We start from the raw sequence: 25,819 nt of genomic DNA, 5'->3' as shown, positions 1-25,819 counted from the left end.
GCATATCTGGCACTGTGGGGACATGTATATCTGCACTGGGGGTATATCTGGCACTGTGGGGACATGTGTATCTGCACTGGGGGCATATCTGGTACTGTGGGGACATGTGTATCTGCACTGGGGGCATATCTGGCACTGTGGGGACATGTATATCTGGCACTGGGGACATCAGTCACCCACTATCTCAATGTCACCCTGCCTCAGTCACCCATTATCTCCCTGTCACCCTACCTCAGTTACCCATTATCTCCCTGTCACCCCTGCCTCAGTCACCCACCATCTCCCTGTCACCCCTGCCTCAGTTACCCATTATCTCCCTGTCACCCCTGCCTCAGTCACCCATTATCTCCCTGTCACCCTACCTCAGTCACCCATTATCTCCCTGTCACCCCTGCCTCAGTCACCCACAATCTCCCTGTCACCCCTGCCTCACCAGTAACCTACTATCTCCCTGTCACTCACTATCACCCTGTACCACGGGGAGTACATTTGTGTAGCCACACCCCTTCCCTGCAAGACCACACCCCTTTTATCTCATCAAGGGGCGCCAAAATAGATTTTTGCTTGCTAAAAAAAATAAGCTTGGGCCGGTCCTGACTCTGCCCCCCCCCACACTACATCACTACCTACCTATCATACTACATCACTCAGTGCCCCCCTTCACACACATTACATAACAGCAGTATCTCCCCACACTACATCACTGCATTACACCGCACTAACCCTCCCTCCCATTACATGAGAACATACCCTACACAGGCACTCACCTGTAAGGAGGATTTCTGTGTCCCTTTCCTCGGGTACCTGGCTGCAGGCACAGAAGCCCCTCCCCCGGAGAATCAGCATAGAGAGGACAGGCTCAGATAGGATGGGGGTTAGGAGGTCTGAGAATGGGGGTGGGAGGAACAGAAGGCAGGATCCTGGAGGTGGGAGGGGCTATCTGGACATCTCTTCCTAGTTACAATGCAGCAGCAGCATGACAGCCCATAGCTGGGGGAGGAGCCAGCCACAGCATCCCAGCATGTCAGACTTGGTACACCTGGAGAGATGAGCAGCAGGGTGGGCGGGACTCAGCGCGGGGGTAGAGGGGGGCATCGATGCCGGAGAGGATGCTGCAGGCTGCGGTAGAAGGAAACATTTTAGGTATGGTCATCGGTAGGTTATCCATCGATGGTCACCAAAATTGACGGGCCAATCAGAGCCCGGGGGCAGGGTTTCGCAGGTGGCGGGTGGCGGGGCCAAGCTCCGTGCCCAGACACTTGGAGGCTGAAATAAATAAAATAAATTGGTAGCACTAAAACCATTGATGGCAGGAAACCATCTGGCTCTCCCCCATTGATGGTAAATGTATTCGACATTGGTTATGGACCATCAATGATTTCACATAATCGACTGTCGATGGCCATCCCTAAAACATTTGTTTCCTATCTACAGCTGCTTAGAGACCTGCAGAAGCTTTGGGCCTATTTAGGAGAGTGGGCCTGGGGCTGCAGCTCCATCAGCCCCATTGTTACTCTGTCCCTGCCCCGCCTATCTTGTCCGCACATCTCTGAGAAAAACTCACAACATTTCCAGCTGTGTATACTGCTGCACCTGCGTATAATGCCCACATGAACCCTTTGGCTCATATATTGTGTGTGTAACTCTGGCTCTGATACTAGCCGCTGCCTTCTCAGCCATTTACCTCACCGCACGTCACTGCTAGATAATGAATGTTGACATTATAGGGCTCATTTATCAAGCCTTGGAGAGTGATAAATAGCACTGTGCTAAAGTACCAGCCAATCAGCTCCTAACTGCCACGTTACAGACTAAGGACCTCATTCAGTAAGGATTTCAGTTTCTGCTAAAAAAGCAGTCTCTGCCATCAAATAGTTGCCGCCCAGAAAAAGAGAAAAAACGCCCATCTTAAAAATTGCGAATGCATCGCAATATGCGGGCTGATCGCAGACCCATACGCAATTACCGGAAAATCGAAGATTTTTCTTCTCAACGCCAGGCAAGGTCATCCACAATTTTTGCTACACAAGAGGCTGGAAGTGATTATCTATGACGTCAGAGGCCCTTATTAAAAACTCCTGCGTTTTTTCAGACACACCTAGAAAATGGCGGGTTTCCGCCCAGAAACGCCGGCTTCCTGTCAGTCAAACAGCGGCTGCATTGCGATCACGATGTGTACGCATTTTCTGTCACTATTTTTACTAGCGCATGCGCAGTCGTTCGATAATCGGCCAGATTGCGTTTTGCAAATTTTGCAGTCCTTACTAAATGAGGTCCTAAAGCCCAGATTTATCAAGCCTTGGAGAGTGATAAATTAACACGGTGAAAAGTACCAACCAACCAGACCCTAACTACCATGTTACAGGCTGTGTTTGAAAAATGACAGGAGCCGATAGGTTGGTACTTTATCACCGTGCTATTTATCACTCTCCAAGGCTTGATAAATCTGGGCATTTGAATGTTGCTAAAACATACTAAACCTCCTCATTGTCCATAATTTCCTGATACGTTATATATACAGTATATATATATATATATATATATATATATATATACTATACTGTATATATTTACAGTATAGTAGCATGTGAGAATCTCAGCCAATGGCAGAGGGCAGTTAGGAGTACGGGCAATCAGCATGGCCATGTGGGTAAGTAAATCTACCTCTCACCAATATGATTGTCTGCACCCTGTCAGTCATATTTGCTTGTGCGTACTGTATACCATCCTAGCCTCTGCTGCTGTTGTGTCCGCCATGTGTGATTACCTTTTGCGTTTATGGGGCTGTTTATAAATGACTCCCTGTGTGTCTGTTACAGGAATTGCAGTAACAGTATTGTTACCACATATGAGGTTATTGCGCAGGTGATCCTTAAGAAACATGTCAATTTGTCTGAGGAGCATAAAATGATCGTGGGACAGGTGTGGACAGATATGACGAAAGCAGTAACAGACAATTGCACCGGTGAGTTTCCTGTGACTTGAGAAGTTGTGGTCTGTTAAATTGTTTCTTCTGTTTATAGCGTCAGAAAAGAACACCCATAGAAATAATCTAATTAGTGCCTTTTGTCTAAAGGGGGGTACTCACGGAGCGATATTCTAAGCAATCTGACTAGATTGCTTAGAATATCGGCATGATCGCTCCGTGTGTAGCCCCCTCAGCGATAGCGATGCGCGACCCCGCACATCGCTATCGCTGCTGCTAGATTGGCCTGCATGCAGGCCAATCTAGCGGGTCGCTCATTTCACCCGCTGGGTGAAGTGAGTGCCCCCCCCCCCCCCGTCTCCCCCCGCATGCTCAGCACAGATCGCGCTGTGCTGAGCGGCGGGAGAGATGTGTGCTGAGCGGTTCGCTCAGCACACATCTCTCCGGCATCGGCCCGTCTATATGGGCCTTTAGTCTTCTCCCAGTAGGCCTACTGTATGTAGTTGTCGGCTGCCAACACTGCATAACATAGCTGACAGGCTCCAACAGAGAATCTTTTGGTATTAGTCCAGTGGGGGATTGGGAACTAAGGGGGACATTTATACCCCTTTTCCACTAGCTTTTTAAAACACGGGTAAATGCACGGGGGCGCGCATTTACCCGTGTTTTACTTTTTTCCTAGTGGAAAAAGGTCCCCTGGCAAATTACCGGATCAAGTGATCCGGGAATCCTACCAGGCGACACGGCTGCGACCCATGCTACAGTGGTGGAAAAGGGGTATTACTAAGCAGTGATAAGAGAGGAGAAGTGGCCAGTGGAGAAGTTGCTCCATCAACCAATCAGCAGCTCTGTATAATTTTATAGTATGCAAATTATAGATGTTACTTCAGGGCTGATTGGTTGCCATGGGCAACTTCTCCACTGGCTCACTTCTCTGCTCTTATCACTGCTTAGTAAATGTCCCCCTAAGGGCCTAATTCAGACCTGGCCGCACGCAGGCTATTTTTTGCACTGCTGCGACCAGGTAATCGCCGACTACAGGGGAGGGGGTTTAGGGCTTGGCAGGGATGCGTTCGGCTGTGCAGTGAGCTGCACAAAGAAAAGTTTGTGCAGTTTGTGCACACCCCAGGACTTACTCACCCTCTGCGATGATCCAGGAAGAAGCTGACGTCAGCATCGCTCCCTGGAAACGGACGGCACGCCTGCGTTTTTCTGAACACTCCCAGAAAACGGTGAGTTGCCGCCCACGAAGGCTTTCTGTCTGTCAATCTTCTTGCGATCGTCGGTGCAATCGCTTTCTTCGCACGGGTCGTTGCTGCGGCCGACGTGCCTGCGCATTGCGGGTCACACGCATGCGCAGTTCAGACCCTATTGCACGGCTGCGAAGAAGTGCAGCGTGCGATCGGGTCTGAATGAGGCACTAAGAGTGGCCATTAAAAAATGATGTCGGTGGGACCAAAGCATCGGTCTGTGAGACCAACACAAATGTCAGTGCACACATTTTCACTAGCCGTGTAAATGGAAAAATCTATGTCACATTGCCTCTGCCTACCTGTACCCAAAACGTAGAGTATTCTAGAGCTCTTTGAGAACAAGTAGGCAGATGCAGTCTGACTCATATTCTCTTTTACACAGCTCAGTGGCATACAATACAGAGAGCATTCTAGTGATCCCAAGACAATACAGAGTGCACCACAGTGGTCGCCACATATTACAGAGAGCGTCTAATGACCTCCATACAATAAAGAGAGCATCCTGGTGACTGCTGTACATTACAGAGAGCATCCTAGTGACTGTCACATAATACAGGGAGCATTCTTGTGATCCCCACATACGCTAATAGAGAGCATTCCAGTGCACGCCATGCAATACAGACATCATTATACAGGCCACATAAAAAATTCAGAAAATATTTAGTTACATTATCTGCTTACCTGCTCAATGGGGGTGATTCCGAGTTGTTCGCTCGTTAGTTTTTTCGCTACGGAGCGATTACTCGCAAACTGCGCATGCGCAATGTTCGCAGTGCGCCTGCGCCAAGTAAATTAGCACAAAAGTTTGGTATTTTACTCACGGCCTAACAAAGATTTTTCTTCGTTCTGGTGATCGGAGTGTGATTGACAGGAAGTGGGTGTTTCTGGGCGGAAACTGGACGTTTTATGGGAGTGTGCGGAAAAGCGCTGGCGTTTCTGGGAAAAAACGCGGGAGTGTCTGGAGAAACGGGGGAGTGTCTGGGTGAACGCAGGGCATGTTTGTGACGTCAAACCAGGAACTAAACGGGCTGAGCTGATCGCAGAGTAGGAGTAAGTCTGGAGCTACTCAGAAACTGCTAAGAATTTTCTATTCGCAATTCTGCTAATCTTTCGTTCGCAATTCTGCTAAGCTAAGATACACTCCCAGAGGGCGGCGGCTTAGCGTGTGCAATATTGCTAAAATCTGCTAGCGAGCGACCAACTCGGAATGAGGGCCAATGTACAGTGCCTGAATCAAGCTTCATGTCTCTGCTTCAACCACATCCTCTTCTTCTTCCCTCCTATACAATGTCTCAGTCTGCAGATCCACCGTTCCACCATGGATGGCACTCACTGAGGTGCAGTCATGTCAGTGGCGGATTTAGCGGGGGGCGATTAGGGCGAACGCCCCCCCTACACATACCGGCACCGGGATGGAGGCCGGGTCCCGCCCGCGGTGTTGGGAACGGGGTGGAGAGCGGTGCAGCGCGGCGGGGGAAGGGGAGAGAGAGAGAGTGCGTCCTGATGCGCATACAGCGGCCTCTGTTCTGACCACGCCCCCTCCTCCCTGTACGCGCGTCAGGACGCTCTCTCTCTCTCTCCCCGTCCCCTGCCGCGCTGCACCGCTCTCCACCCCGTTCCCAATACCGCGGGGGGACCCGGCCTCCATCCGACTCCTCATGCTGCTGGCTGCTCTGCTGCGGACAAAATATTCTCCTCCCCTCCAAGCTAAAGAGAGAGAGAGAGAGTGTGTGTGTGTGTGCCCTCTGTGTTCCATGTCTCCCCCCCCTCCGATCCTAGCTAAAGTGCCTGTGTGCCATTTCTCCCCCCTCTTCTCCTAACTAAAGTGTATATGTCCCTGCATTATTTTGGCTCATTCAGTGTACTGTAATGTGAATTTCTGCTCATTCTACATGCTGTAATGTGAATTTCGGCTCATACATTGTGCTATGATGTGAATTTCGGCTCATTCAGTGTGCTATGATGTGAATTTCGGCTCATTCTGCGTGCTATAATGTGAATTTCGGCTCATTCTGTGTGCTATAATGTGAATTTCTGCTCATTCAGTGTGTTATAATGTGAATTTCGGCACATTCAGTGTGCTACAATGTGAATTTCGGCTCATTCAGTGTGCTATAATGTGAATTTCGGATCATACTGTGTGCTACAATGTGAATTTCGGCTCATTCAGTGTGCTATTGTTAGGGTCTCCTGCCCTGTGCTGCCACGTCGTCATGGCAACCGGGAGACAAGTGCTAGCGGAGTAACCTGAGCGCAGCCGATACTCCGGTTCGGGTCTTTTGCTGTGCAGTGGTTACAGGCTTTGTGCACGGCAGGGGATCCGGTGCTGGTTTTTGTGCTCACAGTCTGTGAGGTCTGAATGGGGCGTGGACAGCACCTGCTATATAAAGCCTCTTCTCAGGTTAAGCAGATGCTGCTGAATCTTTGTTGGTTAGTCAGTTCCTGAAAGTTAGCCAGTACTGTGTAGCTTTGTATTTGTTTGTTGCTTACTGCAAAAAGCAATACTATTGCTTACTGCAATAGTACATTCCTGCAGGCACTGGTGTGCATAACAGCTATAATGTGAATTTCGGCTCATTCAGTGTGCTACAATGTGAATTTCGGCTCATTCAGTGTGCTATAATGTGAATTTCGGATCATACTGTGTGCTACAATGTGAATTTCGGCTCAGTCAGTGTGCTATAATGTGAATTTTGGATCATATTGTGTGCTACAATGTGAATTTCAGCTCATACAGTGTGCTATAATGTGAATTTCGGCTTATTCAGTGTGCTATAATGTGAATTTCGGCTCATTCTGTGTGCTGTGCTGTAGAAACAGAACTTGTCGGCAGATAAGAACCACTTGGCCCATCTAGTCTGCCCCTTTTTTTTTTTTACATTATTTTTTATCTCTAACCTTATCTGATCCTTAATTCTTTGTAAGAATATCATTATGTCTATCCCATGCATGTTTAAATTGCCCTACTGTCTTAGCCTCTACCACCCCTGATGGAAGGAATGGCGATTCGCCAGTCTGTATCACCAGTGCGCAGGGTTCTCTCCACTAACTGGCAACATTTTATTAGTAATGGCAACAATAGGAAATTTTAGAAGCGAATGGGAAGGGCATTACTAAGTGGGAGGGGCTATGATTAGGAGGAGGAGTCATAATTCTTAAACGGCCTCCCCCTAAAAGTTAAGTCTAGATCCGCCACTGAGTTATGTACTAGGTGATGAGAATAGAGTTACCCTCTTCCACATTCCTCTCCTCCCATCCTCTATCCTCCTCCTCTTTCATCCATCTCCATTCTTTTACAGCCTAATGTTTCTGTAAGTAAGACATGCATTGTTTCTGTAACATTAATTTCCCATTTCTGCTTCTTACAGGTTCACTGTGCATTTCTGATATTTCTGTAATGATGTCAACAGAACCTCCGAGTATGAGTGGTGAGAAAATACAGTGTCTCATTTTCTGGCGTTCATGTAGTAGCAACATCAAAGCCAGTGACATCAGTAACAATAAGCTCACTTGTCTCACACAGTCAGTGTGGCCTCTGAGCAGGGCGTTTCTACCGGCGGGCGAGTGGTGCAGTCGCACGGGGCGGCCGCGAACCCTGCTGGCTATTCCCTGTGTATCACTGTGACACACAGTCTTATCTGGTTGCCGCAGCACCCACCTCTCCCTCCCACCACTGGCCAAACTCCGCTCGCTGGTGGTGTAGCCACGTATTCGGATCTCTTGTTAGGGCCAGACGAGATGACGCGGAAGAGCGGGGCGGGTGCCATCTCAGAGAGTAGGCTGAGCAGTGAGGTGGTGCGCAGCACAGGGCCCGGGGAATGGAGAGACACCCCTAAGTTAGGGGGAAAAGAAGGCAGGTGTCTGCTGCAGCACTGAGGGGGGGCGATGCCACAGACAGACTCAGGGCCAGATGCATCATCGCTTGGAAAGTGATAAAATGGACAGTGAAAAAGTACCAGCCAATCAGCTCCTAACTGTCATTTTTTTCAACACAGCCTGTGACATGTCAGTTAGCTGATTGGCTCGTGCTTTTTCACTCTCCATTTTATCACTTTCCACGCGATGATGCATCTAACCCTTTGTATGGAACTTAAAGCAGCAGCCAGGTGAGAGTTATTATATAATTATTATCTTCTTCATGATGTTGAAAGGAGTGGGAGAACATTGGGGGAGGCAAAGCTGTTTCTATGGCATAACCGTGGTGTAAGGTAGTCTTTTCTTCAAGGCCACGCCCATATTTTTTGGCGCGCGGCTACAGTGCCAAATGTACTGGGGGGGGTTACTGTTTGCCCTGGGAGCCGAATGAGTCTAGAAACAACCCTGCCTCTGAGACAGTGAGATGAGTAAGAAAATCAACAGAGCAAAAAGCTTTTTATGCACATACAGTAAGTGATATTAAATTCCTTATTAATATAAATGAAAGCAAAAAAAGAAGTACCAGCCCCGACGGCAGTCAGCTTCTGCTGTTTCCACTAAAACTGGAGTTTAATTTAATAAAACAACACAATTTTGCATTTAAAAGATTATCAAAAACATAAAATAAAATATGCAATTATTCTTTCTTAATCCAGTTTATTCCTATTGTGGCTACCACTGTGCAGTAGATAAATTCCAAGAAGTAGACTATTTAGGTCTTCACTTGTAGCAAGCCACCTTTACTTTAGACCTCAATACACCCACCAGTACTCAGATGCATCAAGGATTCAAGTTTAGAGTATCAGTGACTTATTTAAGTATCATTTAGTACTAGAATATGGAGGCACGCAGAAAGTTAAAGCTGGCTTCAAATGAATGTCCCTTAGAAAACATAGCCAGAGGTCAGGGCAGGTAGCAGACAGCATATATCCTGTAAAGTAGTCGAGATCAGGACAGGTAACGGAGAATATAATTCTAGTTATATAGCTAAGGCCATGTTAGGTAGCAAACAGTGTTTTTACAGTAATGTAGCTGAGGTCATGACAGGTAGCAGACAACAATTCCAATAATGCAGCAAAAGGTCAGAACAGTAAGCAGACAACATGATTAGTAGGCTGGGAAAATGCATAGTGTGCAGAGAGCAGTGCAGCAATAAAATATCGCCAGCAGTGAGGTTCTGTACTACTACCCATTTAAGCTCCCAAGGACCAATCAAAGTGCTCCTGAGGAGCAAACCCCAAACAATAATGATAAGATTTACGCTGTCCACCAATGACTCAGAAGCAGCATCCTGGCTGATAGACAATATGCAACTGGAATGAGGAAGAAGTTTGTGACTTTCTGCCTCCTTATCAAAGCTGTAATTTTAAATAATATAATTTCCATATATTTCCAATTTGATAAATCAAAGTCCCATGATAAATGAAATATTTTTTTCAGATTTTTGTCCATTGTAATCCAAAGGCAATAGAGCACAAGAGATAAAAATGATGTGTACACACACTATCCCTGACCACTGCTAAATGAATATGTACGGTAATTCTACCTGATTTACATCACTAACTGATTCAATCCAAATCAATCACTAATTAAATCTCAGTTAAAAAGAACAGTTGACAATGGCCCCATCCATTTCAGTGGGTTTGCTATGTACATGTAACACAATGATAGCTACAAAGTACAAATATTAAATGGTTTGTATTGTGTATTATCACCAAAATACAGTTCAAAAAAATAGTACCCCAGTTCTCGTTGGTAAGAGAATACTATACCTGCTGCTTGCAACAAGTGGCGTATGCCAGTGTCTCCTATATAGAAAATACACAGAAGTAGTTTTTCCACAGAACTGTACTTTACAATCTCACAGTACAAGGTAAAGTATAAGTACATCTTCATTCCCTATACTGTATGTCCTGTGTTCTCTCGCAAGCCTACCCTTGATATGGCCCACCAATTTCTGCTAATTTTCTTCTATTTCCTCAGAAATATGTCAATCACTAATTCCATACGGCTTCAGAGAATTTTTCTCCCCTCTGCTCACTCCTGAGGGCCTGTACTGTCTGTCTTACTGCGAACCACTATCCTCTAATTATCAGAACTGTAACGGGGGTAAATGTGAGATAAAGAAAGATATTGGACCCCGCTGCTTGTGAGTATTCATCTTTCTCATCAGTATGCTCTGTCTTATCACATGTAGACAGCAGACGCAGGCTGAGATTAGCAGTTATAGGACAATACTTAATGAGCACTGTAAAACATGAATGCGTGATATGAAGAAAAATGAAAGTTATGATAAATAAACCCTTCCCCTTGGATAATATGACACAATAGCCTCGGCATTGGACAGCAAAAGGGTTGGACAGATCCACACATATAATTTTTTTGCTTTGTTCCAAACTCATTGGCGGTTATACAAGAAAGATAGAACCTCACTTCTACGTTCCGCTTTCCTTTCATTCAACTTCAAAAGTTTAATTCAAGCTCAATTTAAATCTTCAAAATTTAGACCCCCATCATCATTTGAATGTACAGTAGGTGTATGTATAACCACGTTGGACGTACAGTATATAACACCTTTGTCTGGTCACAGAATCTAGGGGTCTCGTGAGACAAGGAGGGATGGTCACTTATTCTCCACCTCACAGCTAAATCGTTTTTCTCTGACGTCCTAGTGGATGCTGGGACTCCGTCAGGACCATGGGGATTAGCGGCTCCGCAGGAGACAGGGCACAAAAATAAAGCTTTAGGATCAGGTGGTGTGCACTGGCTCCTCCCCCTATGACCCTCCTCCAAGCCTCAGTTAGGTTTTTGTGCCCGTCCGAGCAGGGTGCAATCTAGGTGGCTCTCCTAAAGAGCTGCTTAGAAAAAGTTTTTTTTAGGTTCTATTCTCAGTGAGTCCTGCTGGCAACAGGCTCACTGCATCGAGGGACTTAGGGGAGAGAAGTTCAACTCACCTGCGTGCAGGATGGATTGGCTTCTTAGGCTACTGGACACCATTAGCTCCAGAGGGATCGAACACAGGCCCAGCCATGGAGTCCGGTCCCGGAGCCGCGCCGCCGACCCCCCTTGCAGATGCTGAAGATGAAGAGGTCCAGAGACAGGCGGCAGAAGAGTTTTCAGTCTTCCTGAGGTAGCGCACAGCACTGCAGCTGTGCGCCATTGTTGTCAGCACACTTCACACAGCGTGTCACTGAGGGTGCAGGACGCTGGGGGGGGGCGCCCTGGGCAGCAATGTATAATACCTTTTTATGGCTAAAAATACATCACATATAGCCCTTGAGGCTATATGGATGTATTTAACCCCTGCCAAGATATCACAGACTCCGGAGAAGAGCCCGCCGAAATAGGGGGCGGGGCTTATTCTCCTCAGCACACAGCGCCATTTTCCTGCTCAGCTCCGCTGTGAGGAAGGCTCCCAGGACTCTCCCCTGCACTGCACTACAGAAACAGGGTAAAACAGAGAGGGGGGGCACTTTTTTTGGCGATATTATTATATTTAAGTGGCTATAAGGATACAACACTTATATAGCGTTGTTCCCATATATATTATAGCGCTTGGGTGTGTGCTGGCAAACTTCCCCTCTGTCTCCCCAAAGGGCTAGTGGGGTCCTGTCTTCTATCAGAGCATTCCCTGTGTGTTTTCTGTGTGTCGGTACGTGTGTGTCGACATGTATGAGGACGATGTTGGTGTGGAGGCAGAGCAATTGCCGGTAATGGTGATGTCACCCCCTAGGGAGTCGACACCGGAATGGATGGCTTTGTTTATGGAATTACGTGATAATGTCAGCACTTTACAAAAATCAGTGGACGACATGAGACGGCCGGCAAACCAATTAGTACCTGCCCAGGCGTCTCAGACACCGTCAGGGGCTGTAAAACGCCCTTTACCTCAGTCGGTCGACACAGACCCAGACACGGACACTGAATCTAGTGTCGACGGTGAAGAAACAAACGTATTTTCCAGTAGGGCCACACGTTATATGATCACGGCAATGAAGGAGGCTTTGCATCTCTCTGATACTACAAGTACCACAAAGAGGGGTATTATGTGGGGTGTGAAAAAACTGCCTGTAGTTTTTCCTGAATCAGAGGAATTGAATGATGTATGTGATGAAGCGTGGGTTAACCCAGATAGAAAAGTGCTAATTTCAAAGAAGTTATTGGCATTATACCCTTTCCCGCCAGAGGTTAGGGCGCGCTGGGAAACACCCCCTAGGGTGGATAAGGCGCTCACACGCTTATCAAAACAAGTGGCGTTACCCTCTCCTGATACGGCCGCCCTCAAGGATCCAGCTGATAGGAGGCTGGAAACTACCCTAAAAAGTATATACACACATACTGGTGTTATACTGCGACCAGCCATCACCTCAGCCTGGATGTGCAGTGCTGGGGTGTTCTGGTCGGATTCCCTGACTGAAAATATTGATACCCTGGATAGGGACAGTATTTTATTGACTTTAGAGCAATTAAAGGATGCTTTTCTTTATATGCGAGATGCTCAAAGAGATATTTGCACTCTGGCATCGAGAGTAAGTGCGATGTCCATATCTGCCAGAAGAAGTTTATGGACGCGACAGTGGTCAGGTGATGCGGATTCCAAACGGCATATGGAAGTATTGCCGTATAAAGGGGAGGAATTGTTTGGCGTCGGTCTATCGGATCTGGTGGCCACGGCAACTGCCGGGAAATCCACCTTTTTACCTCAGACCCCCTCCCAACAGAAAAAGACACCGTCTTTTCATCCGCAGTCCTTTCGGTCCTATAAGAACAAGCGGGCAAAAGGACAGTCATATCTGCCCCGAGGCAGAGGAAAGGGTAAGAGAGGGCAGCAAGCAGCTCCTTCCCAGTAACAGAAGCCCTCCCCGGGTTCTGCAAAGCCCTCAGCATGACGCTGGGGCTTTACAAGCGGACTCAGGAGCGGTGGGGGGTCGACTCAAGAATTTCAGCGCGCAGTGGGCTTGCTCACAGGTGGACCCCTGGATCCTGCAGGTAGTATCTCAGGGTTACAGGTTGGAATTCGAGAAGTCTCCCCCTCGCCGGTTCCTAAAGTCTGCTTTGCCAACGTCTCCCTCAGACAGGGCGACGGTATTGGAAGCCATTCACAAGCTGTTTTCTCAGCAGGTGATAGTCAAAGTACCCCTCCTACAACAGGGAAAGGGGTATTACTCCACGCTATTTGTGGTACCGAAGCCGGACGGCTCGGTAAGACCTATTCTAAATCTGAAATCTTTGAACCTGTACATACAAAAATTCAAGTTCAAGATGGAATCACTCAGAGCAGTGATAGCGAATCTGGAAGAAGGGGACTTCATGGTGTCCCTGGACATAAAGGATGCTTACCTGCATGTCCCAATTTGCCCTTCACATCAAGGGTACCTCAGATTCGTAGTGCAAAACTGTCATTATCAGTTTCAGACGCTGCCGTTTGGATTGTCCACGGCACCTCGGGTCTTTACCAAGGTAATGGCCGAAATGATGATTCTTCTGCGAAGAAGAGGCGTATTAATTATCCCTTACTTGGACGATCTCCTGATAAGGGCAAGGTCCAGAGAACAGCTGGAGGACGGAGTAGCACTAACCCAAGTAGTGCTGCAACAACACGGGTGGATTCTGAATTTTCCAAAATCTCAGTTGACCCCGACAACACGTCTGCTGTTCCTGGGAATGATTCTGGACACAGTTCAGAAAAAGGTGTTTCTTCCGGAGGAGAAAGCCAAGGAGTTAACCGAATTTGTCAGGAACCTCCTAAAACCAGGAAAAGTGTCTGTGCATCAATGCACAAGAGTCCTGGGAAAGATGGTGGCTTCTTACGAAGCAATTCCATTCGGCAGATTCCACGCACGAACTTTTCAGTGGGATCTGCTGGACAAATGGTCCGGATCGCATCTGCAGATGCATCAGCGGATAACCTTATCGCCACGGACAAGGGTGTCTCTTCTGTGGTGGTTGCAGAGTGCTCATCTGTTAGAGGGCCGCAGATTCGGCATACAGAATTGGGTCCTGGTGACCACGGATGCCAGTCTGAGAGGCTGGGGAGCGGTCACACAGGGAAGAAACTTCCAGGGAGTATGGTCAAGCCTGGAGATGTCTCTTCACATAAACATACTGGAGCTAAGAGCGATTTACAATGCTCTAAGCCTGGCAAAACCCCTGCTTCAGGGTCAGCCGGTGTTGATCCAGTCGGACAACATCACAGCAGTCGCCCACGTAAACAGACAGGGCGGCACAAGAAGCAGGAGAGCAATGGCAGAAGCTGCAAGGATTCTTCGCTGGGCGGAAGATCATGTGATAGCACTGTCAGCAGTGTTCATTCCGGGAGTAGACAACTCGGAAGCAGACTTCCTCAGCAGACACGATCTACACCCGGGAGAGTGGGGACTTCATCCAGAAGTCTTCCACATGATTGTGAACCGTTGGGAAAAACCAAAGGTGGATATGATGGCGTCTCGCCTCAACAAAAAACTGGACAGGTATTGCGCCAGGTCAAGAGACCCTCAGGCAATAGCTGTGGACGCTCTGGTAACACCGTGGGTGTTCCAGTCAGTGTATGTGTTTCCTCCTCTGCCTCTCATAGCAAAAGTACTGAGAATTATACGGCAAAGGGGAGTAAGAACGATACTCGTGGCTCCGGATTGGCCAAGAAGAACTTGGTACCCGGAACTTCAGGAGATGCTCACGGAAAATCCGTGGCCTCTACCTCTAAGACGGGACCTGATTCAGCAGGGACCGTGTCTATTTCAAGACTTACCGCGGCTGCGTTTGACGGCATGGCGGTTGAACGCCGAATTCTAAAGGAAAAAGGCATTCCAGAGGAGGTCATTCCTACACTGGTTAAAGCCAGGAAGGAGGTGACTGCACAACATTATCACCGCATTTGGAGAAAATATGTTGCGTGGTGTGAGGCCAGAAAGGCCCCCACGGAGGAATTTCAACTGGGTCGATTCCTACATTTCCTGCAAACAGGATTGTCTATGGGCCTCAAATTGGGGTCCATTAAGGTTCAAATTTCGGCCCTGTCGATTTTCTTCCAGAAAGAATTGGCTTCAGTTCCTGAAGTCCAGACTTTTGTAAAAGGAGTACTACATATACAGCCCCCGGTTGTGCCCCCAGTGGCTCCGTGGGACCTTAATGTAGTTTTGGATTTTCTCAAATCTCATTGGTTTGAGCCACTCAAATCGGTGGATTTGAAATATCTTACGTGGAAAGTAACCATGTTACTGGCCCTGGCTTCAGCCAGGAGAGTATCAGAATTGGCGGCTTTATCGTATAAAAGCCCATATCTGATTTTTCATTCGGATAGGGCAGAACTGCGGACGCGTCCTCATTTTCTGCCTAAGGTGGTGTCAGCGTTTCACCTGAACCAGCCTATTGTGGTGCCTGCGGCTACTAGCGATTTGGAGGATTCCAAGTTGCTGGACGTTGTCCGGGCATTGAAAATATATATTTCAAGGACGGCTGGAGTCAGAAAATCTGACTCGCTGTTTATGCTGTATGCACCCAACAAGCTGGGTGCTCCTGCTTCTAAGCAGACGATTGCTCGTTGGATTTGTAGCACAATTCAACTTGCACATTCTGTGGCAGGCCTGCCACAACCTAAATCTGTCAAGGCCCATTCCACAAGGAAGGTGGGCTCATCCTGGGCGGCTGCCCGAGGGGTCTCGACATTGCAACTCTGCCGAGCAGCTACGTGGTCGGGGGAGAACACGTTTGTAAAATTCTACAAATTTGATACCCTGGCTAAAGAGGACCTGGAGTTCTCTCATTCGGTGCTGCAGAGTCATCCGCACTCTCCCGCCCGTTTGGGAGCTTTGGTATAATCCCCATGGTCCTGACGGAGTCCCAGCATCCACTAGGACGTCAGAGAAAATAAGATTTTACTTACCGATAAATCTATTTCTCGTAGTCCGTAGTGGATGCTGGGCGCCCATCCCAAGTGCGGATTGTCTGCAATACTTGTACATAGTTATTGTTACAAAAAAATCGGGTTGTTATTTGTTGTGAGCCGTCTGTTCAGAGGCTCCTACGTTTATCATACTGTTAACTGGGTTCAGATCACAAGTTGTACGGTGTGATTGGTGTGGCTGGTATGAGTCTTACCCGGGATTCAAAATCCTTCCTTATTGTGTACGCTCGTCCGGGCACAGTATCCTAACTGAGGCTTGGAGGAGGGTCATAGGGGGAGGAGCCAGTGCACACCACCTGATCCTAAAGCTTTATTTTTGTGCCCTGTCTCCTGCGGAGCCGCTAATCCCCATGGTCCTGACGGAGTCCCAGCATCCACTACGGACTACGAGAAATAGATTTATCGGTAAGTAAAATCTTATTATTACTGCAGTGAGAGAGAATGCCCACAAGGTGTATACCAGATACTTCATGGTTTCCACTATATTACATGTCATAGATCCACAAAACTCTGATTTGTGTTGGAGATACTGTAGCCAATTGGAACCTTTTTGCAAATACATGTATGGTGGGAATGCCCCCAAGTGTCTAGATTCTTACATCTCTATACATCTTATGATGTATGTAATATACAGTGCATCCAGAAAGTATTCACAGCGCTTCACTTTTTCCACATTTTGTTATGTTACAGCCTTGTTCCAAAATGGAATAAATTCATTTTTCTCCCTCAAAATTATACACACAATGGTGGTCATTCCAAGTTGATCGCTAGCTGCATTTGTTCGCAGCGCAGCAATTAGGCTAAAAAACAGCAGTTCTGCGCATGCGTATGCGGCGCAATGTGCACGCGCGACGTACGGGCACAACAAACTATGCAGTTTTGCTTGGGGTCTAGCGATGCATTTCAGTCGCACTGGTTGCCGCAGAGTGATTGACATGAAGTGGGCGTTTCTAAATGACATCTGACCATTTTCAGGGAGTGTTCGGATAAAAACGCAGGTGTGCCAGGGAAAATGCAGGCATGGCTGGGCGAACACTGAGCGGGTGTGTGACGTCAAATCCAGAACTGAATTATCTGAAGTGATCGCAAGTGCTGAGTAGGTTTTGAGCTACTCTGAAACTACACAAAAACTTTTTGCTGGCACTCTGCGATAAAAACATTCACACTTCTGCTAAGCTAAAATACACTCCCAGTGGGCGGCGGCATAGCGTTTGCACGGCTGCTAAAGACTGCTAGCGAGCGATCAACTTGGAATGATCCCCATACCCCATAATGACAACGTGAAAAGTTTTTTTTAGATTTTTGCAAATTTATTAACATTTAAAAACTAAGAAATCACATGTACATAAGTATTCACAGCCTTTGCCATGAAGCTTAAAACTGAGCTCAGGTGCATCCTGTTTCCACCGATCATCCCTGAGATTTTCCTACAGCGTAATTGGAGTCCTCCTGTGGTAAATTAAGTTGATTGGACATGATTTACAAAGGCACACACCTGTCTATATAAGGTCCCACACTTGACAGTGCATGTCTGAGCACAAACCAAGCATGAAGTCAAAGGAATTGTCTGTAGACCTCCGAGACAGGATTGTCCCGAGGCACAAATCTGGGGAAGGGTATAGAAAAATATCTGCTGCTTTGAAGGTCCCAATGAGCACAGTAGCCTCCATCATCTGTAAATGGAAGAAGTTTGGAACCACCAGGACTCTTACTAAAGCTGGACGGCTGTCTAAATTGAGCGATCGGGAGAGAGGGGCCCTAGTCAGTGAGGTGACCAAGAACCCGTTGGTCACTCTGTCGGAGCTACAGCATTCCTCTGTGGAGAGAAAAGAACTTTTCAGAAGGACAACCATCTCTGAAGCAATCCACCAATCTGGCCTGTATGGTAGAGTGGCCAGACGGAAGCCATTCCTTAGTAAAAAGCACATGGCAGCCCACCTGGAGTTTGCCAAAATGCACCTGAAGGACTCCCAGACCATAAGAAACAAAATTCTCATGTCTAATGAGACAAAGATTGAACTCTTTGGCGTGAATACCAGGCCAGTGGCAAACACAGGATTTGCATGGGGTGGTTTCCAGAACTGGGTGGAGCCAAGCACAGGGGTGGGGACTGAGGTGACCCAGTATATGCTGGGTCCATAAAACTAGTGTGTCAGTGTGTGTGTGTGTATATATATATATATATATATATATATAAAGAAGCGAACAGACATTTTCATATGTGCAGCCGACAAGGGAGGGGCCATCGTGATCCAGGAGACCACAGCGTACATACAGGCGTGTGAACGGCTATTAAGCGATACCTCGACCTACTTGAAACTGGACCACGATCCCACCACTGAATTTAAGCAAGAACTGGACGGCATTCTGAAACAGGCTCTAGAGCAGGGGTTACTATCCCAAGGAATGGTCGATAAATTGGGTAGTCCGTTTCCTGTGATACCCATATTCTACACTCTCCCAAAGATCCACAAAGACGCGCAGAGGCCACCGGGCAGACCTATCATCTCTGCCCGTGGGTCTCTGTGCGAACCAGTGGCAATCTTTTGAGATTCATATCTGCAACCTTGTATCCAGAACACTTTCACACATCTAAAATACTCCAGCACTTTATTAAATTTTTTTGCACAGGTTGATATGGTGCCAGAAAAGGTGACACTGGATGTCACCAGTTTATACACCTGCATACCACACAAAGCAGGTGTGGAGGCTGTACGTAAGTTGATCTTCGGTAATGCATTATACATTGGTCCTGATGTTGACTTGTTCTTAACCCTGCTGCTTTTCATTTTAGAACACAATTACTTCATCTTTAATGGGTGTGCGATGGGGTCCTCGGTGGCCCGTCTTTCGCCAATTGTTTTATGTGGGAAACAGAAAAAAGCATATTTTCTGAAAATTCTGATACAGCTAATGTACTGTTCAATGTACCACCGCTATATTGATGATGTATTGATTTTGTGGCAGGATGACCTAGTGAAGCTCACTTCGATCGTAGACAAACCAAACGCCTCGAACAGTCCAATTAAGTTTACTATGTCAAGCAATACAAGTACAATTTGCTTCTTGGACATATGCATACTGATTAAAGACCAACAAATCCACACCTCCCTTTATGCGAAGCCCACAGACCGCAACACTATCCTTCATGCAGATAGTTGTCATCCCAAAACGACAATTCGAGGTCTTCCATACTCACAATTTCTACGGGTATGCAGAAATAACAGTGATCCTGACCAGGCCATCGCTCAACTTGACGCCATGGTTAAAAAATTCAATGACAGGGGCTATTGCGTTAAGGAGTTACGCAAAGCCAGAGATAAAGCCATACACGTGGCACAACAAGTTCCTCAAAAAATTCCAGAGAGTAGGGCGAGAAAGAATAAAAAACAGGAGGTGGTTACCTGGGTAAATGAATTTAATACACAAAGTCCTAGAATCACAAAACAGGCAAAAAATGTATGGCAGATGGTCAGCTCAGATCCAGATCTTAAATGCTTCCAGAAAACCAAGTTAAGACCTAGCTACTCACGCGGTAGGAATTTAAAAGACCTGTTAGTTAAGACTGATGTCACAGGTTTTCTTACACCGCCCACACCCCATAATTTTCTCACCAGAAAAAATGGATGCTTCAAATGTCTGGGGTGCACAACTTGCCCCTACTTGCTAACGGGTGACACCGTACCCCATCCGCACACAGGACAACGTTTGACAATCAAATGGCCCTTAACGTGTACTAGCCGATTTGTAGTCTATATTCTGGTTTGTCCTTGCGGCCTTTATTATGTCGGAAAGACCGAGTGTCAGCTCAAAGTGAGGCTGACCCAACACCGGTCAGCGATTAGAAACGCCCTACTGACAGGTACTAGTGAGCAACCGGTAGCCCGGCATTTCGTCCAATATAAACACAACCTGGCAAGCTTGAGATACAAGGCTGTCGACCACATACCTCCAGCACGCCGGGGTGGGGATCGAGGGAGAAAACTACTTCAACTGGAATCCCGATGGATTTTCAGGCTGGATTGTTTATCCCCCAAGGGTCTCAATGAATCATTGGGCCTGTCACAGTTTCTTTAAAGTGAATATTCCCTTTCATGTAAGAAATCAACCACTTAATCAATGGTACTTAATAATAGTCCAGATAACAGGCTCCATTTTTTACCACAAGAGGGCGCAATTGTCTATAAGTTTATGTGGTTTGTTGTTTGATCTGTTTGTCCTAAGGCTAGTTAAGTATTTTTACCAGAAGATAAGTTTTTTATTTCACAAACATCCTAATGGCTGGTAACACTTGCACTTTATATCTTCTCTCCCAAGATCTTTACTCAGAAAGTGTCTTGTGGTGATTTGTGGGATTCTAACACTCTGGGTAACTGAGGGTTTCACTGCACATTAGTGTTTATCTTTTTTTTAAAAATTGTTGGCATTGTCATATAATATATTTTTTCACAGGATCATGTAATGTTGATTTTTAACATAATGATTTTTAACATAATGTTTTGTTACGCTGCACTTTGCCCCGTTTGTAATCAGAGAGTGTTGCCTAGGCAACCAGGCCGGACGGGTGACGTCATTTCCGACGTGACGCGGGTCCCGCGGCCGGAGGCACCGCTACAGCACGGGGGTCAGGTACGCCAGGAAACACACTGGAGGTGTGTTGCCATGGCAACCAGGCCGGACGGGTGACGCGGCTTCCGGCGCGACGGGGAACCTGCGACCGGAAGTGCTGCTACTGAACGGCGGCCGGGCATGCCTGGGAGCACACAGGAGGGTAAGTTTGTCATAATTGTTTGATGTATTTAAACACTGCCGTTTTGCACACTTGTTGTCTGAGGAAGGGGCTAGTCCCCGAAACGTCACATAAAGATTGCCCTGCGGGGTTTTTTCACTTCAAACTTGTTTCCAAGTCTCTGAGTGCCGCTCTCAACAAGGTTCCATATGCTCACAGAGTTGACATGCTCTGAAGTGAAGGCACCGGAGCAGTATTGGCGTCAGTCCGGAGTGCCGGGGTCCAACCATTGACTGTATATATATATATATATATATACACACATATACATATCTACACACATATATATACCGTATATACACATATATATATATATATATATATATATTTATATACACACATAGCATATTAAACATGCATATATATATATATATATATATACACACACAGTACATATATATATATATATACACATGTATATATATCATGTGTGTGTGTGTGTGTGTGTGTGTGTGTGTGTGTGTGTGTGTCTGTATGTATGTATATATATGTATATATATGTATGTATATATGTATGCACATGGATATATATGTACTATAATTAAAATAAAGTAAACTTTTATTTAGCACTTACAAGTGCCACCAGGAAGACAGTTGGCTGCAGAGGACACTAGACAGCTGTTAATAATATGGTTGGGAGGGGGTTTCTGGGTGCTCGGAAACCCCCCCTGCATGCGCCACTACAGGCGTCATGTTTGGAGGCACCACTCATCACAAGGCCAACACCATTCCTTCAGTGAAGCATAGTGATGGCAGCATCATGCTGTGGGGATGTTTATCAGCAGCAGGAACTGGGAGACTAGTCAGGATAGAGGAAAAGATGAATGCAGCAATGTACAGAGACATCCTGGATGAAAACCTGCTCCAGAGCACTCCTGACCTCAGACTGGAGCGACAGTTCATCTTTCAGCAGGACAACAACCCTAAGCACACAGCCAAGATATCAAAGGAGTGGCTTCAGGACAACTCTGTGAATGTCTATAGAGAAGGAAAATGGGGGAGAGGGATGTCTTCTGCACCAGGAAAATGTTGGGTTTTTATTCAATAAAGTATCGCCCAAGTTGTATTATTGCATGAAAATTCTGCATCCATCAGTAGGGGGTGCTGCCATGGACAATAAGGATGAAGAACAACATTGGACAGAGAAAGATTGTCTCTTCGTTGGCGCACTGAGAAGGAGAAGAACATGTATAATTTATTCAAATATAACTTTTATTATTATTCGATAAAAAATGCCTAGCAAATGAGAAACATACGTGAGAAACTTAAATAAATTGTGCACTATAAGTGAATAAATTATGTGCTGAAAAATTAATTAAGAACTGATTCACTCTGCTCAAACAATTATTTTGCTCAATTTATTTGCATTTATTAAATATCACTGGAATTGTTCATATTAGTAACTGTTATGTATTTCATGTAGAATGAACAGCATATATTTAGCAAGTAAGCGGCGAATATGGAATTGGTAACAAGGGTAAGTAGCTATAATGTAACACAGGCATTAAATGGTGAGCAATAAGCCCTGATACTACTAGGACACAGTTATCCTTTTACGTATATTAGGTATCATGGAAAAGGCTCATGATTCTAGGGATAATATATAAACTGTTTTGCAACTCAATTATGGAGAAACTTATTCTTCCTTATAAGATTAAGTTATCACAGACAACCATATAATTGATAATTATTTTGAAAGAACAGATGACCCTAGTGTGTACGCTGTTAATTATTTTTTCATATGCAACAAGATCAAGTCTGTTTTACGGGTCTGAACACAGCATGCAACATGACTCCGTTTGTTAGGCGCCGGGGTCCGCTTGTCCGCGCGACCCGGCGCCTAGCAACTAGGGACGCCGTGCACTTACAGCCGCCGGCTCCCTAGCAACGCTAGACACCGGGCACGCTGAAGCCGCACGGACCCAAGCAACGGGGACGCCACTGGCGGACCGCGTTCCCCGTTGCTGGGTTTTAGGATTTTATGCGTTCACCTGTTCTCTGGCCGTGCAGCAAGGCAGCTGCACTGCATTTAGTCCAATCAGCCTCTAAACAGCTGATTGGAGGACTCCCTGTTAAGTACACTCCCAGGGCTTCTCACAGACGCCGGTAATAGCTTCCTGCATGCTGCCTTTGTTTGCTGAGAGTCTGTTTCCAGTCCTGCTGTATCCGGTCATTCTGGTCCTCTGAAGTCCTGTACTCGGGAGTTATCATCTCGTCCCTGGAGTCCTGACTGATCACCGTTTAACATCCAGTGGTGTTCGTGAGTCGCGGCTCTGCCGTGTGTAGCGGCTCGGCCGCTTTACCCCTTATATTTTGTGTTTGGAGCATTTGCGGAGGGTTCCGCTTCCACAGGTCCACTCTGGTATTCGGCGGTGCCGGGTAGGAGTATTGGACAAGTGGATTTTGGTTGTCCTTTTCCCTGGCGGTTTCTCCGCACATACTTTAGGTTTTTTAGTTAGCTCGTAGCCCCTGGCCTGTTTGTTTAGTTAGAGGGCCTCTTGTTATCATCCTGTCTCAGATTTCCCTTTGTCTCTCACTAAGACCGGGGGGCATCGGAGTTGGGCAGACATAATCCGCCCTTCAAACGCAGCTGCCAAGGGCTCAAGAAACCATAGTCTCGCAAAGGATTTCTGACAGCACGGGTGAGACAACAGAGTTAGGGCGCCAGGGGCTATTGTTCTTTCCTGCTCCCTTCCCCAGCATTCCGTTCCAGTGCTCCAGTCCTTGCCATAAGATCTCCTCTGACCTGGAGTGCTGGAATCATAACATTATTACCGGCCATACCAAAACTTAAAATTAAACGGGGTTTAATTTTTTCTCATTCAGTTTTGTGAGAGTTTATCGGCCTCATGAATCCGACAGGTTTAGGGCCAAATCCTGGTCAGCTCTTAGTCAGCCAGATTCAAGAACTTACTCAGATGGTTCAGGATCTTTCTCTTCGGGTGAAGTCGCAGGAAGATCTTTTGCGAGCTTCCCCAAGGGTAGTCCCTGAACCAAAGATGCATTTGCCTGACCGTTTTTCTGGTGATAGAAAAGAGTTTTTTAATTTTAAAGAATCCTGTAAACTTTATTTTCGTTTAAGACCGACTTCCTCGGGTACTGAATCTCAGCGGGTCGGGATTATTATTTCTTTACTCCAGGGGGATCCTCAGACCTGGGCATTTGGTTTTAGAGCAGAGGATCCTGCATTGTTGTCAGTTGACGCTTTTTTTAAGTCTTTAGGGCTCTTGTATGATGACCCTGATAGAGAGGCGTCCGCTGAAAGTCAGCTGCGCGCTCTCAAACAAGGTAGAAATCCTGCGGAGGTTTATTGTACGGAGTTTCGCCATTGGTCGAACGACTGTGGCTGGAATGACCCAGCCCTGCGCAGTCAGTTTTGCCTCGGCTTATCAGAGTCTATAAAAGACAGTCTCCTTCAGTACCCCGCTCCTGAGACTCTCGATAAACTCATGGAGCTTTCTATTAAGATTGATCGTCGTCTCAGAGAGCGGAGGGCTGAAAGAGGAGCACCTGTAAGGTCAAGTCCGTGTGTATATTCCATTCCTGAAGACGTAGAGGAGCCCATGCAGATGGGTCTCTCCCGGCTGTCTCCTGAGGAAAGAGCCAGAAGGCAAAATTCCGGTCTTTGTCTGTACTGTGGGGGTAAGGGACATTTTGCTCGTAACTGTCCGAACAAGTCGGGAAACGCTTTGACCAGGTGAATTGTGAGGGGGTTCACCTAGGTCTGCAGCTTATCTCCTCGAATAACTCCCTTTTGGTCCCAGTTAAAGTTTCCTTTGGCAGCCTCAGTTCTTCGGTGTCGGCTTTTGTTGACAGTGGAGCTGCAGGAAACTTTATGGATTTAACTTGGGCTAAGGCCTTAGGCATTCCTCAGTTACCTTTGGGTAGGTGTGTCACCATGCATGGCTTAGATGGGAGTCCGCTGTCCAATGGGATTATTTCTCTCCGTACACCCCCTGTACTACTTACAGTAGGAGCTCTACATTCCGAGAAAATCGAGTTCTATCTTACACATTGCCCAGCAGTTCCAGTTGTTCTGGGTCACCCTTGGCTGGCCTTTCATAATCCCACCATTGATTGGCGGTCGGGGGAGATTTCACAATGGGGTACTTTTTGTGATAAGGAATGTATCACGTTTCCAGTCAGAGTAGCAGCTGTCATTCCAGAACTCATTCCTGTGGAATACCAGGAGTTTGCTGATGTTTTCTCCAAAGGCAATGCGGACATTCTGCCTCCCCATCGGCCTTATGATTGTGCTATTGAGCTAATTCCTGGTGCCGCATTGCCAAAGGAAAGATTATATGCATTATCCGGGCCAGAAACTGCAGCTGTGAATGATTATGTTAAGGAGCGCCTAGGAAAAGGATTTTTTAGACCATCAAAATCTCCTTTAAGTGCAGGCTTCTTCTTTGTGGAGAAAAAGGATGGCTCGCTTAGACCTTGCATTGACTTTAGAGCCCTGAATAAGATCTCAGTTAAAAACACTTATCCTTTGCCGCTGATTTCTGTACTCTTTGATCAGTTACGTTCGGCTGTGATTTTTTCTAAAATTGACCTTAGAGGAGCGTACAACCTCATCCGAATCAAATCTGGAGATGAGTGGAAGACGGCCTTCAGTACTCAGTCGGGTCACTACGAGTACCTGGTGATGCCGTTCGGCTTGTCTAATGCTCCAGCAGTTTTTCAAGACCTCATTAACGATGTGCTCCGTGACTTCCTAGGGAAATTCATGGTCGTTTACTTAGACGACATCCTGATTTATTCTGAATCAATGGAACAACATGTTACCCAGGTGCGTCTGGTTCTTCAAAAGTTACGTGAGAATCATTTATATGCCAAGCTGGAGAAGTGTGAGTTTCATGTCACGGAAGTATCTTTTTTAGGGTACATTATTTCCCCTCAGGGATTTTCCATGGAACCAAAGAAGCTCCAGGCCATCCTTAGTTGGGCGCAATCCACCAATTTAAAAGCAATTCAGCGCTTTTTAGGGTTTGCGAATTATTATAGGAGGTTCATTCATTCTTTTTCTGACC

The 25,819-nt window shown here is 46.6% G+C and overlaps 1 protein-coding gene and 1 long non-coding RNA gene across 5 annotated transcripts in view; one reads left to right on the top strand and one right to left on the bottom strand.

The window, feature by feature from the left end:
• LOC134936042 (uncharacterized) overlaps positions 1 to 935 on the bottom strand; it is a 55,882-nt gene extending 54,947 nt beyond the window's left edge. Inside the window, exon 1 of the long non-coding RNA XR_010180444.1 lies at positions 768 to 935. This is a non-coding gene — a long non-coding RNA (uncharacterized LOC134936042). The remainder of the gene's footprint in view (positions 1 to 767) is intronic.
• Positions 1 to 25,819, top strand: part of LOC134936040 (mucin-3A-like) — a 300,343-nt gene that overhangs the window by 128,695 nt on the left and 145,829 nt on the right. For all 4 annotated transcript variants that reach the window (XM_063930944.1, XM_063930943.1, XM_063930942.1 and 1 more), the window contains 3 exons: positions 2,820 to 2,965; positions 7,548 to 7,607; positions 10,078 to 10,243. In XM_063930944.1, coding sequence (XP_063787014.1) covers positions 2,820 to 2,965; positions 7,548 to 7,607; positions 10,078 to 10,243 — 372 coding nt within the window. The remainder of the gene's footprint in view (positions 1 to 2,819; positions 2,966 to 7,547; positions 7,608 to 10,077; positions 10,244 to 25,819) is intronic.

Source organism: Pseudophryne corroboree, chromosome 6 (genome assembly GCF_028390025.1).
Source record: "Pseudophryne corroboree isolate aPseCor3 chromosome 6, aPseCor3.hap2, whole genome shotgun sequence".
NCBI lineage: Eukaryota > Metazoa > Chordata > Amphibia > Anura > Myobatrachidae > Pseudophryne > Pseudophryne corroboree.
The sequence above is the reverse complement of the archived record's forward strand: the minus strand, read 5'-3'. Positions and strand labels throughout refer to the sequence as shown.